Consider the following 13,993-nt stretch of genomic DNA (forward strand, 5'->3'; position numbering starts at 1 on the left):
GACAATTTCCTATTAAAATGCATTACTTCGAAGTAAGTGTATCTCCCACAGTCTTACTCACAGTTAAAGTCTGAAAGGGGTTATTTTCTTTAAAAACGCTCAGTCCTGCAGGTGAACTTTGCAATACTTGTGCCGCACATGCCTCTGTGTAAGAACCATACTCCACTCTACACAGCAAAGAGAGCGTGCTGGTCAGCTCGGCTCTCATCTGTGAGCATTGCGCGCACTATGCTTTTTGTATCTCCCACATACTTTGGTTTGTCTCCTTGTGACCATCTCATGGTCTTCCATGTTGTGATCCTCTGCGGGGTACTCATTTGTATGCTTTTCGCCCACAGTACCCTCTGCCACGTCATGGAAGCAGCTGTTTGCGCCACGTGTTTTTTGGTAGGCATGGATAGAGCTAACACCGAGACTAGAACCCGGTTCGCCAGTTCCAAAGCCAGCAGCTCTGGATGCTATGCTGCATGTTTGTGTTTCCCTGTCTAAATGACCCGAGATCCCAGAACACAGACCAAATTCCAGATCCTGGATAAGCTACTCTGTCATGGCACCCTGTGGGCTCCGAGTATGGTGAGTAATGGTGGAGCTCACATCATGCACAACTGTCTGCATATTTATTTGTTTGCGGTTTTTACACAGCAAGTTCGTACCAACAATGCAGTTTTGCCCATCTTTGCTCATGTCTTTTTTGTTGTTTTTCTTTCGAGGGTACACAGGCAGCCATCATCCAGCAGGCCAAAGAGGAGTGTGTCCCCTTTATGGAGGGGCTGAATTAATCTGTTCAGTAGGGCTGGGCAGTACAGTAGGGAAGCTGGTCCCAGTAGAACAATTCTAAATAGCACACACACTTTAAAATGAATATGCATTAATACGATAATATTCCTTAACTTTAGGTTCAACGTTATTTAATCACATTGAACGGATGCTCTTATATCAACAAAAAATATAAAAATGTGTACCAAACAAGTTCCCCATGCAAAAAGGGGGAGAAAGGGAGAAGGTAATGTGAATCAAGTAAGGGTTGAAGGAGTGAAAAAGGAAGGGTAGTGACACTAAATCCATCCCACCATTATTTACAGTAAAACTGGCTTTTCTCAGCCTCACAGTTTAACAAATAACGAATACATAGCCAATTGTTTGTAATCGCACAGCCGAAAATCACCGTTGATCCACATTACCTTCTCCCTTTCTCCCCCTTTTTGCGTGGGGCACTTGTTTAGTACAAATTTGTATAATTTCTGTTGATATATGAGCATCAGTTCAATGCGATTAAATAATGTTGAACCTAAGGTTATGGAGTATTATCGTATTAATGCTTGTTCATTTTTAAGTGTGTGTGCTATTTAGAATTGTTCTACTGGGACCAGCTTCCTTACTGTACTGCGTTATACACAGGTCCCAGTGACTTATTTGGGTCTACCCTTTCTCTATAACTACATTGGTCCTGGGTGGCAGCTATTGTGGATGTGGACGCTTCCTGTGAATACACTAGCATTGTTGAGGTGAGGAGTCTACCTCAAATCTTAAACTGTGAAGGATGTGTATTAAGGCCCTAAAAGTTCAAACAGCATTAACCTATGGGCACAAATATTACCTCAACTACTGATCCATATTGTGGTACTATAATCTGGCAGCCAAAGGGTTTGTGCTGCAGGTGGTTGGGCCTACTTGTCTCGAGGACAAAATAAACATGAAAACTTGTCCTTGACCCTGAACAATGTCCTGGGCGTCAGGTTCAAGTAATTCCACACCCCTGCATCATGTATTCATGTATCAGACTGCACCACCCAGTGTGTAGTAATTATATAGCTCTTCAATTTATGGTGGCACAGCACCAAGGATAATGTACTGCACAGCTAAACACTTATAAGGTCCCAAAGGCGAGACCTATTGGCTATGCCAATGCTTGTTGTTTTCGTTTTTGGCTCAAACGGCAATTCCTCTGCGCCTTAAATTGTGCTGCAGGTCGTAGCGTTGCATTTTTGCACCACGAATACAACTTGCAAAACTAGTTTTTCTAGTAAATGTTTTAGGTTTAAAATTATGTGGTGTGTTTTTTCACACGTCTTCTGTTTCATGCACAGGTTACCTGTTTTGTTCACGATCTTCAAAGCAAACATAAGTAGATCAACAAGGTGAACGCAGAACTCCTAGATGTGGCGACTTCACTCATAAAAGTACAATAACTGCCAATCTGATAAAAGGTAACGCGGCTGTCATGAACTCACCTTTATCCCCAACTTCATTTTGTATCCAGTCAGCCACCTTGTCGACGCTGTCGGAGTTGGTCACGTCTAGCAGCGTTGTCTTAAGGTGGCTGGAGGTTGCTTCAGATAACTGGGCGGCCCCCGCTTCTGTCAGGCACCCTGCAAGCACCCGAAACCCACATCTGTCGAAAGCCTTCGCGGCGCTGTTTCCAAATCCGGTGTCGCATCCGGTGATGAAAATATGCTTCCCCGTGACAGTTGGGATCTTCCGTCCATCTCTGATTTTCCAGCACAAGAAGCAGAACGCCGGAACGACGACCACAAACGCAGCATATACACTCATCTCCCCAGTAAGTCAGGATACAGCGTTGCTCTGAAATAAAAATAAAAAAAAAGGTTTTGTGAGCAAGGAGGAAACATGGACTTTCTGTGATTTGTAAATAAGGAATCATATTTACAAAATAAAAAAGAGAAAATTGGGTGTTTTAATTGTGCTACCTTTTTTTCTAGAGCGAGACTGCCGTTTAGTTGAACGATACTCGGAGAGAAGCTTGAAATGAAATAAATGATCACGAAATGGAAATCTTGTTTCAGAGCTTTGAAGGGCCTGCTAAACAAACCTCTTCTATTCCAGCCCTGTACTGAACAGCGTACACGTTGTAGACAACGTCCTGCACTGATGGGATGAATCACTAATCCTGAACAGAACGAGTGGGAGTGTGCTTCACAAGCAGGAGAGAGCAGATAACATTCACAGAGTTCAGCAGAGGAGGGAACAGTGTCAGCAGAATTCAGAAATATTGTCTGGGAGGCTTTGATCCCCTGACCCTCCATGACTCATTTTAGAACACTAATGCAGACACTTTCACATTGGCATTTCCTCTCACTCCACCACCCCACACACTTTTCAACTCTTAACAATTCGGCCGAATCCTCTGTCTTCCACTGTATTTCTGTCACAGCAGCCCGTTTCTGATTGCCTTTTCCCCTTGGTTTTCCTTTTCCATATATTGGCCTTATCTGTATCAGGTCTTCTTTTCTTTCCTTTGAAGAACCTATATTTCTTGTTCTTTTTCATTCGCTTAAAGTCACTCACAATTTACAAGAATTTTCAGTGTTCCAAGCAAAATATCGTTTTGCTCGCTAGAGCACTCTCCAGTCAAGATAAACTGAATAAAGGTTTTTTTCGGGATTTTTAATTAATGTAGCACCTCTTGGGAGGCGGCTGCTATCTTACCTCATTCTAAATAAGAGGACCGCCTGTGCCTACCCTTGGAAGAGAGAGACTCTGTGCCTGTCCTGCAGGCGCCAACGTTTTATTTTATGCTGAGGCCACAAAGCCCCTTCTATCTTTTTTAACACAAACGTTATTGCACTTTCTTTTTTATCATACCAAGCAGGATGCATTACAGGATGATGGTTTCCATCTAGCATATATATTTAATAGTGCAAAGTCAATAACACATACATGTGCAGAGGTTATTGTCCTCTGTGTTCTTCCGCGACAGAGCAAGTACAGTAGACGAAAAAACAAAACTCAGGGGATCAGTTGATGTCATTAGCCCCCCACCCGGATGCCAAACTGACCTAACACCAGATATGTGTCACCAGGGAGTCATCACTCCCAATCGGAAAGGAGGGGGTAGATTGTCTGTGTAAGCATAAGGCAATATTGTCATGGACCCAGTGAAAAAAAAGAAAACCCTCAGGTGGTGCTGGTGCCATCACCCACAAGGATCCCCGAAGGCATAATCGATGCCGGGTAATATGTACCATCCTATTGAGGACCAGCATCCCCCTGGGCTCAGTAACATGTGTCTTGAAGCTTTCCAGTATCATATCTCATTCCATAGATATTGGGGATTTATAAAGCCCCTTATATTCTTCCCGCCTGAGAGCTAAACGTTTGGCCAGGCAACACTTACGTACCTTCTCCCATCACTCCACTATTTTAGGGGCCAGTGTAGATTTCCATCTTCTATTGAGAAGGCATTTTGAACGCAGCAATGCCAGTTTCATGAATCGTGCCATGAATTTGGAACCTCTAGGTCTCATTGGCAATCCCAGTATACAGTGTTCAATGTTAGCCCAGCGGGCATGGCCCGAGACCTCTCGTAGTGCTCCAGTCATCTCAGCTCAATATTCCCAGAGTTGTGGGCAGCCCCACAGTATGTGGATCAAGCCTGTGCCCTCCACCCGGTACCGGGGACATGTAGCGAATGCCATGTGGTATGTCTGATAAATTGTAAGAGGTGTTAAGTATGCCCTATGGAGAATTGCAAATTTAATAAATTTGAATCTCGTGTTACGGGATACTTTATCAGGGTATTCAAGCATACTCGCCAATTCCTTGTCACAAAGCGCCCTGGTTAAATCTATCTCCTATCTCTCCATCCATCAACAAAGTAAATGGCATCATAAGATGTTCTTAGTGTCCCTTTCACAACCAACTCACTAAGTATCGACCATGTCCCATTGTATGCAATGCCTGGAGTAGTTCATGAGTCTTGGGCTCATGATCATCGGCTGCCTAATGTGCATGTACATATCGAAGGAGACTGGTGTGAGAAAGGAATAGGGTGAGTGGGAGGTTATGTGATCGTATAAAATCTTTGTGTGTCATGAGTTAGCCATCTGCAAACAGGTCACCCACCGTGGTAATCCTTTCACTTTACCAGGGTTCAAGTCTCATGCTTGTTTAAATGCCTGATGTGGTAGGGAGGCCGCACAGGGGAATATTAGGTGCGTATGGTGCCGGAACCAATGTATATTTCCTCTCTAGCTTCCACTACGCCAGTGCTCCACGGAATAACAATGTATGTGTGGACAGCAGCGGGGCTCCAGGGCACAAAAGGCGGTGCAGTTGGACACTCTTAAGTTGAGCCTCAATGAGATCTATTTCTGAGAAGTTGTGATTGGCGAACCATTGCAGTTGGCCAGCAATACAGTACGCCTTGAAATCAGGGTCCCCCCATTCCTCCCTTATCCATCGGGAGCTGCAGTTTTGCCAAGCTGACTCTACGGCATCCCTGTCCCCACACTAGATCTATCAGAAGGGTGTTCAGTTGACAGAAACACCCTGTGGGTATCACAATTGGCAAATTCACAAAGTGGTATAAGAGGCATGGTAACATCCCCATTTTGGTTAGTGCTAACCGTCCAGCCACATTTAGGGGTTATATATGTCAAAACGCCACCTGTGATTTAAGCGCCACTATTGTGCATGTGAGATTTCCTTCCAGCAAGTTAGGGCCATTTCTACATATCTGGATCCCTAGGTAATTGAATGTGCAACGGGCCACCGGGATCGCAGAATCTCCAAATGGTAAGGAGGGTACCATATACGTGCAGGCGAAGGAATGTGCACACAATTTTTCCTCAATAATGCAGAGGCCAGATAGGATCCCAAAGGTGGGAAGCAAATGGGCCATTTCTGCCTGGGTCTATCGATATCGTTGACGTACAAGATCATGTCATCCACATAAAGCAAATCTGTATGGACCGTATTGCCCACAGGGATCCCCTTATGCCTCACCCCCTGTCTGAGTCTCTGTGCTATTGACTCAACTCCCTGCATAAAAAGGATTGGGGAGAAGGGGTAGTGCTTGTCTCCATTGCACCGCAAATGGTGTAGTCTGGGAAGAGGGAGACCCTCACATTGTCAATAAGGATAGGTGCTCTGTTTATGGCTGCTTGCAATAGGAAATCCCAATCCTTAAAATTAAGCATTCTGGCCACAATGGGTCTCGGGGGAGCTTTGGGAATTGGCCTCCTGATGAGGACCCTGTCGGTCCTTTCAACCCCAAGCATGTCTAAGAGTCCAGTGTAAGCCGCTGCCGTCTGAAGCAATTCTTCCATATACTTGGTGGTACGTGTTCCCTCCGCACCCTCTGGGAATCCAGTAATCTGAGCATTACTGCCGAGGGCTCTCTCTTCTGCATCCTCTGCCCGGTCCTGTAGAAGACCCACTCGTTGCTGCAGTTTTGCCACTTGTGCGGTGAGTTCCCAGTATTCTGATGACAATGTTGAAAGCGTTTGCGCATTTGTTTTGACCCTATCGGACAGCTTACAGTGGTCATCCTTCAGCAGGCTCACATCGGTTGTGATGGCTCCCAGTCACTGCTTTATCACCAGACGCGATTCTCATATTTCCTGCAGGATCAGGTCTTGTTTGTCCATGAGAGGTGTCACCTTCGATGAGGCTATGATGATGTCTGGTAACTGTTCGGGAAGCCATCCAATGGCCACGAGCTGGAGCGATTTGGGGTGGTCTCTCATTTTTGGTCTTAGTTCATCCCATGGCCTCTGCCTGCGCACACCAGCAGGCTAAAAGGAGCACTATTGAAATCCCCGAGGGGCAGTGGCGTAGCACCACTGGGTCGAAAATGGGGGACCCTTCCCAATGCCATAGGTGCTCCCCCCCTCAGTGGTGGACACCTCCTGAGGAGCTCAAAGCACAAACTCCAGGAGTCCCTACTTTTCAGGGTGTCAGTAGGACTCCAGCAGCGTCACAGGCAAAACAACAGACAGCGTTCACTCTTTGCTGATCAACGCTCCAGGTGGCAGAACAGGTCACCTCCATCCCACTGATCCTCAGCTGCAGATTGTGTCTACATTGCGACACCAGGTGGCCTTATGCATTGGAGTCCAGTTAGACACAACAGCAATGTGGCCAGGAGAATGCCTCAGGGGCACCCAGTACATTAATTCCAGCTTCCCATGAGGACCCCCACCAGAGGGATCACTGGGCAGGGCTGTTCGGTCCTTGATCTCTGGAACCACAGAGGCCCGACGTCAGCCGGTCTCAGTAGGGCAATCCCACAAGACTTCTGCGAGTTGGGCTAGTTGAGTAAGCTGCTCCTGGTTGTGTCCCTGTCCCAGGTCTTCAGCATCATGATGTTGTGGCGCCCACTGATCTCCTTCCCTCCTATTCACAGTCACAAGAGGGAAGGGGGTGTTTGCGGGGAAGAGGGCACTAAGTACCAGTTCATGTAAAGACCCCATTTACTGTAGAGGAATGGATTTGTCTCCTCTTGTGTTTCTCCCCAGGGCCTCTCATTACCTCCGTGGTACCACACCCATCCCCCTTCAGGTAATCAAGGTGAGAGAGGCACTCCACAATGCTCAGTCCCTGCAGAGCTCCCGGTTCACTCGGGCCACCAGGTGAACTTCCTCCGTTCATGGCACCGATCAGACTAAACGGCTGGGGACAAGGGCCAAGGTACGCGCCTCCCTAGCCCAGGACCTGCCGCTCGTCCGGAGCCATGATCAAATTCAGTTGACACCGCCTATTTTGTCAGTGCGGTGTGGCCCATGACCATCCAGCTCTCAGAGCAGCAGCAGCAATCCCCGTCACGCCAGTGGTGTGTCACTGCACAGCACCTGGTCCCAGGGTGTTCAAATTTGATGTAGAAGCCTTAGATGCTGACATGGTATTCACTTTTGGCATTTAAGGGAACGGTTAATCAAAGTCTCTAAAAGGGTACTTCTTATTGGGAAAACATGGAGTAAATTGTTTGTCAGTCTCCTTCCACTCTTTTTAGAGCATTGTTTTGATGACATCCTGCAGGGGTAAGTCACCCGTTTCCACATCACTATATTGGGTATAGAACCCAACCTCATGCTTGGGTGTCTCCTCAAAGCTCAAAATCTTTCGAATATGTTTTAAGAGGTCTTTCAGATGTTGGCCTTGAACATATTTGCCTCTTTGATCAGAATCCTGATCATCATCATGATCAAGTTTAGGCTTCTTGGTTAAGGGTTCAGACAAAGGGGAATAAACAGCCTCCTTAATTAAGGCCTGGAGCTCTACACAGGAAATCTGCAGAACTTCTTCATCTTCTTCAGGTTGTTCCACAACCTGCTCAACAAAATGCTCCTTACTAACTGCCTTTTTGGCCCCCATATCAAACAAGCATTTGCAATGCAATAGGTCTCGCAATGATAGAGTTTGAGCTATTGGCATTGTAAATAGGCATTGTCTTTTACAATGTCAGTAGCATAAACTTGCATAAAAGCAGTGTATGGAGTGTAGCAGTGTGTGATGTGCAACATTGTGTGGTGTGTAGTAGTGTGTGGCGTGCAGCAGTGTGTGGCGTGCAGCAGTGTGTAGCGTGCAGCATGCAGCAATGAGTATTTCAGCAGTGTGCAGCAGTGTGTGACGTGCATCAGGGTGCGGTGTGCAGTAGTGTGTGTTGTGCAGTAGCGTTTTGTGTAGCATTGTGCGATGTGCAGCAGTGTGCGTTGTGCAGCAGTGTGAGGCGTGTAGCAGTGTGAGGCGTGTAGCAGTGTGAGGCGTGTAGCAGTGTGAGGCGTGTAGCAGTGTGAGGCGTGTAGCAGTGTGAGGTGTGCAGCAGTGTGTGGCGTGCAGCAGTGTGTGGCGTGCAGCAGTTAAGGGTGCAGCATTGTGAGGCGTGCAGCAGTGTGTAATGCAGCAGAGTGTGCATTATTGTGTGGTGTGCTGTAGTGTGAGGTGTGCAGCAGTGTGTGGCATGCAGTAGTGTGTTTTGTGAAGTGACATGCAGCAGTGTGGCGTGCAGCAGTGTGTGGCGTGTAGCAGTATGTGGCGTGCAGTAGTGTGAGGCGTGCAGCAGTGTGAGGCGTGCATCAGTGTGAGCTGCGCAGCTAATTTTTTGTTTTAATAATGCATATCTTAAGAATATAGGTTTTTAAATTTATTTGGTAAACATGCATTTTCTGTTATAACATTAATAATTATTTGGTTATATTAATACACATTGTAATTTAAGCCCTTTTAAAAAAAATATTATGCAAAGTATGTGTAAAAACAGTAAGCATTTTTAATTATTTTTTTGGCATTTTAATCAGTTTTTGTTGAATAGTAGGTGTTACGAAAACATTTTAATAATAAGGTAAATATTACACATATTTATTTTTTTAATGCACAGTGTAATGTTGATAGCTATGTACGTTTTTGAAAATGAATTTAAAAAAAAAACATAAGCAAAAATAATGTTATGAGCAAGGTAATAGCTGTAAGTTTACCAATGCCGAAATTTTTGCATTGTAAAAGCTTGTTTAATGCTTTTGTGTTATGGTTTATCACTTTTAAGTAAAGACTTTAAACACGTATACACGTGTTTACAATATGTGTTCAAATATGCATATAATTAGTGCGTTGCTGAAAGAGCAACATCGTAAAAGCAATATATAAAATATATCTTTATTTATAGAGTATTTTTAATAACAACTAACATTTATCTTAAAACTGTTCGTCATGCTGAACGTATGCTAGTTGGGAAAAAAAAATATCACGTGATACGACCTTGCTAGCGTGCTCGTGCACATTGCTGCTGGGAGCATTTTGCTTTCGTTTATACACAGGCACAATGGAAACGTTAGCTGGATGGGCACACGGAAACTCGTAGCGAGGCTATTTTAAATGCTGCTAACTGTAAGTACCTTAAAAGATTATTACATTAAGAGGAGCGTAGAATCCTAGCATGATGAAATAGTTGTAAGAATGCTAAAGTAAAAGGATTGAATGTTGTAAGAAGAGAAAAGGTATGGCGTAGTAACCGCGTTGGTAGTGTAGTGTTTATGTATTGCAGATAGAGTAAGTGCTAGGTTGCAGGGGAGTATAGACTATATTTAAATATTAGTGTTAGTAGGAGAGCGCAAATGGGTAAATACGAGTAAAAATGTGTTTGGAGCTATGCTAATTATGTAGCAACGCAAGAGGCAAATTAACGTGGCGAAAACAGTCAACTAAGCAAACGCTGATGTGAGTCACTGAATGCTGGGGCCTATGTATGAGTGTTCACAGACACTAATGAGGAAGAAAGTGAAACTGGATACTGACTTGCTGAGGGAAGAGAGACAGGAGATGTGCACGCCGCGTGGCTGAAAGCGCGTACACCAACTCAAATCCGCCGAGACCATGCGCGTGCCCATCTCCTGTCCCACTTCCGAGGCAAGTCAGTAACAATAGATCTCGCTGGCGACAGCGCTTCGCGCTGCGTTCGCCAGGCGAGACCTAAAAACAAGTAAGTGACATGCTAGGACACGTTCTCCTGTTCCTCTACTGTTGCTGAGTAATCAAATATCATTCTTGTGAGATTTTGGGACCTGACAAATGCGCGGCCTGCACAGAGCCAGTGATGTGCCAATGGCGTATTGACTGCTCTGAGTATTAACGTGCTATTCGGCTCCCTATTGGCACGCGCTCCAATGCCAGGACTGTTCTCCACCCCAGCCCTAGACATAGATGGGCAATGCGCCAGAAGAACGGTGCAAAAAAGTTTGCTGTAGCCCGTGTGAAAGAACAAAACGTGTTAGAAACATAACATTGTTAAATTGATAGACAAAGAAGCGTGACTTACCTCTTACTCTGAGGACAGAGAAAATACAAGACGGGTGGAAGAGGGAGGGAGCTATTTATACTAGTAATAGAACTTGAAGAAGTCTGCATGTAGACAGAGTCTTCGACCCAGGACGTGATATACACCTCTGTCGGAGGTGGAGTTGCCTCACAGTTCTGGGAAGAGGAGGACGAAGATGAGGGGTAAAGGCCTATTGAGCTAGACTTCAGTTCTCCTATGGTTAGACAGGTGAATGAACCAAGTCACAGCTGCAGATTATGCGTACTTGACACTATACTCCTTGAAAAGCTCTCTGGCATACAGCAAGTCAGACCGGCACATGTCCGCTAACTTCTGGAGTACTTTAGAGAACACAGTTCATCAAATACATGCTCAAGTTTTTAAAATCACTGTATCTGGTCCCATCTTCTGAGCAGAGAGGTCACTCCCAGCTGAGACTGTGCACCTTCATCTGAACAAATGTTTCACGATTAACAAAACATGTAGGGGTTTTTCCTAGAAGGGCTCACCTGAAGACCTTATATACTTGGGTTTTGATTATCCAGGCCTATCCTCCTGAATTTACACTCCTGGAGCTATCCGCCTGGTACGATTGACTCCAACCTTCTGGTTAGATACCTAAAACCAGTTACTCCTTAAGAAGCCCTTACGGTGACTCGTTATAAAGGTTTAACATCTTTATCTGAGATCATTCGGTACGGAGGCTATCATTACCCACATTTAACATCCTATGAATCTCTGTGCTGATGTTGTCTGATGCATGCGTTCTGAGGTTCCGTTCGGTGGTTTGTAGAGCTATACAAACAACCTAAGTATTCAAGAGTTTTGATGAACAATAGCCTATAAATTCCTGGACTTTTTACGTATACAAAGGCTCAGTTTACACCAGGACTGTAGTCATACAATGATTAGAAATAAGCAGCAGGAGCAAAATATTTTAGGGCTGTGGTAATAGCAAGACTCTGGGTATGTCAGGGTTCTCATCTTGCCCTGAGTGGGAATGTACCAAGAGTGCCCACACCAATAAAGGTGTGGGCAAGGGGTCCAATTCTGCCACGGCTCCTTTAATCCTACTAAAAGTTTTAAGGTAGGACGTTCAAGCTGAGAACTATGAGTTGCTGTGACATGAAAAACATCATGAAGTTTGAGCAAATTTATGTCTTTGAATATCCTTAGTTAATGGTTATGTGCAATGTACTGCTCATAAAATCATTTTTGGGGGTTCAGAGGCGGCCAGTGGACTGTCAGTGGCTACTGAGTAGGATGTACAGCAGTCCCACCCCGGTAAAGCCCCACTCTTTGACATCAGTGTAGACACTGGTGCATAGTAAAGTTTATGTTGCTTCATAATTATACAATACACATCTTTTTCTATTTGGAGTTTTAACTTTATCAGTAATCCCTGTATGAGGATATTTTTACGACCACCTGCCTTTTCTGCCACAATATCCCTCTTTTCAAGATTCTCATGTTAGAACATGGACCATCTTTAGTATGGGGTGGCACCAATTCAAGACCTGCAATGGGTTCATGATTTTTGTTTCCGACATTTTCCCCTAACAGGTAAAGGAATGCAACCGGTAGTGGTGCAACAAGTGCAGTGGCACCGGGACCCTGGAGTCTGAGAAGCTCACAGCACCCCAATTATGTCTACCTTTTACTACTCACTGGCCCCCAGGGTCCTGTTTTAGTTGCTTTCATCGGTACCTATGGAAACCTGGCTATGCAAATGCAGATTAACTATTTTAATACCTTAAAAGAGTTCACATGCGCCTATTTCAAATACACAAATGCCATTATTTCTGACTTTTAATGCACGAGGTATGACTTCAATACTTTTTGACTCATTTCTGAAAATATAAAGAGACAGTACCTGCAGCTACGAGCTCTTCTTACCCAGGAGTCACTCAAATGAGCCGCCTCCGCCACCGCCACAGCCTTCACTTATATACGCAACGAGGAAGTGAATAGAGTGGAGGCGGCTTTCGTTTTGACACTAAGGAAAGGTACATGGGCGGCTTGCGTACAGCAGTATCTGGTTGCGTAACGTCGGCCAGCAGCACCTGCACGAGTCACACGGCGCGCACAGCCATCCTGTCAAACAATTCGAAGATGACTGTCGTTAAACTGTAGAATGATGAAGCTCGCAGCACGAGGCAGGTTCTCTTTGACGTAATCCGTGTTAGACTTTCAGCTACACCCTGCCGCGCTGCTAAATTTAGACTTAATTGCACATTCGAGTTCATTGCGATCGATATCGAAGTACTCGACTTTTTTCTCACCGAGCTTTTCATTACCGTTGCCGAAATTGTAGCAGACATAAGACTGTTTTTCTTATGAATGTACTAAGAATCCCTTCGATCTTAATGACGTGTTTCATTGTGGGAGAGGGTCCACTCATTAGACTGCGCATGGTGTCACCCTTTTTAGGGCTCGTCTACTGGGCAGCTTTAGCTGTCTGAAGGTAAAAGCCTATTGTGGAGCATACTAAAAACTTACAGTGGGCTGAGACCCCATCTACTGCTTACCATTGGTTGGCTTTATTGCCACCATCATGTGCTTGTTTTTTATTCAATGTCATGCCTTCCTCCTCTTGTGTTTGTCCATGCCATATTTCATAGACCCTTTACCATTCTTTTGATTGGCTGACTTGCATCCTCCTACTGCTCACAATTAGGAAACGTCTTTTTTCGGTTTCGCCTGCAAAGCTTATCAAATCTTGTTGGACTTGGCCCTTCTGGCAGGTTCACCCCTGGACTTTTTGGCTTTTTATTGGTGACTTGGTATGGTGATTGTTTGGTCTCTGCGCACTTTCCCTGTGTCCCAGGGTAAAGTGCGTGCGTGCTCTGAGTGCATGTGGTGAGATAGGCCTGCCCTCCCATAGGAATGCATGGGGAATGTATGTGTCCCTAGTAGTTCCTGATGCGTGGGGTGTGCAGGCCCGAGTTTGGTATGTGCGGACTCGTGGGAGTGAATGCTGCGCGATGATGTGTGCGGCGTGCATGTACCTAGTGTGGAAGTGCCACTTCTAGAAGTGGGCACTTCTGTGTGCAGTGTGTCTGTCGCGTGATTGGCTGGTCGTGTCATGTGACGGGCTAGGGATTCCCCAGTGTCAGGATGAGTCACCCAGTGGTGAATGGGGAGATCAGCAGCTAGATGGGTGGGAGGAGTCCACCTGGGTCCTGAATAGGACAGGGTTTTCCAAACACAATGCTGGCCCCGCCCCCTGTGGTGCGACTGACGACCCTAGCCCTGCCAGTGAATAGAGTGAGGGGCTGAGCACATCAAGGGTGCTCCCCAACCAGCTGCGACTGGTTTTCCCCCTCACCCTGAACCCAGAACAAAGGGTTTGCCTGTATAAAAATGGGGCTGTGTCCCCACAGAAACTGTTCTCTGCCAGGATCTTACCTGAGGGGGGCTGCTGCTGCTGCTGGACCAGAG

At 45.5% G+C, this 13,993-nt stretch overlaps 1 protein-coding gene across 2 annotated transcripts in view; it reads right to left on the reverse strand.

Annotated features, from left to right (window-relative positions):
- The window catches only part of DHRS9 (dehydrogenase/reductase 9), a 125,497-nt gene extending 112,821 nt beyond the window's left edge, over positions 1–12,676 (reverse strand). The window contains exons 1-2 of one of the 2 annotated variants that reach the window (XM_085645363.1): positions 12,426–12,676; positions 2,232–2,583 (exon numbers count right to left, since the gene is read on the reverse strand). In XM_085645363.1, the coding sequence (XP_085501489.1) occupies positions 2,232–2,553 (322 nt within the window). In that variant the 5' untranslated portion in view covers positions 2,554–2,583; positions 12,426–12,676. Of the gene's footprint in view, positions 1–2,231; positions 2,584–2,708; positions 2,932–12,425 lie in introns of those variants that run through there. The other variant, XM_085645364.1, reaches the window with a different exon arrangement.
- Positions 12,677–13,993: the final 1,317 nt, after the last annotated feature.

This window comes from Triturus cristatus, chromosome 3_1 (assembly GCF_964204655.1).
Source record: "Triturus cristatus chromosome 3_1, aTriCri1.1, whole genome shotgun sequence".
Taxonomy (NCBI): Eukaryota; Metazoa; Chordata; class Amphibia; order Caudata; family Salamandridae; genus Triturus; species Triturus cristatus.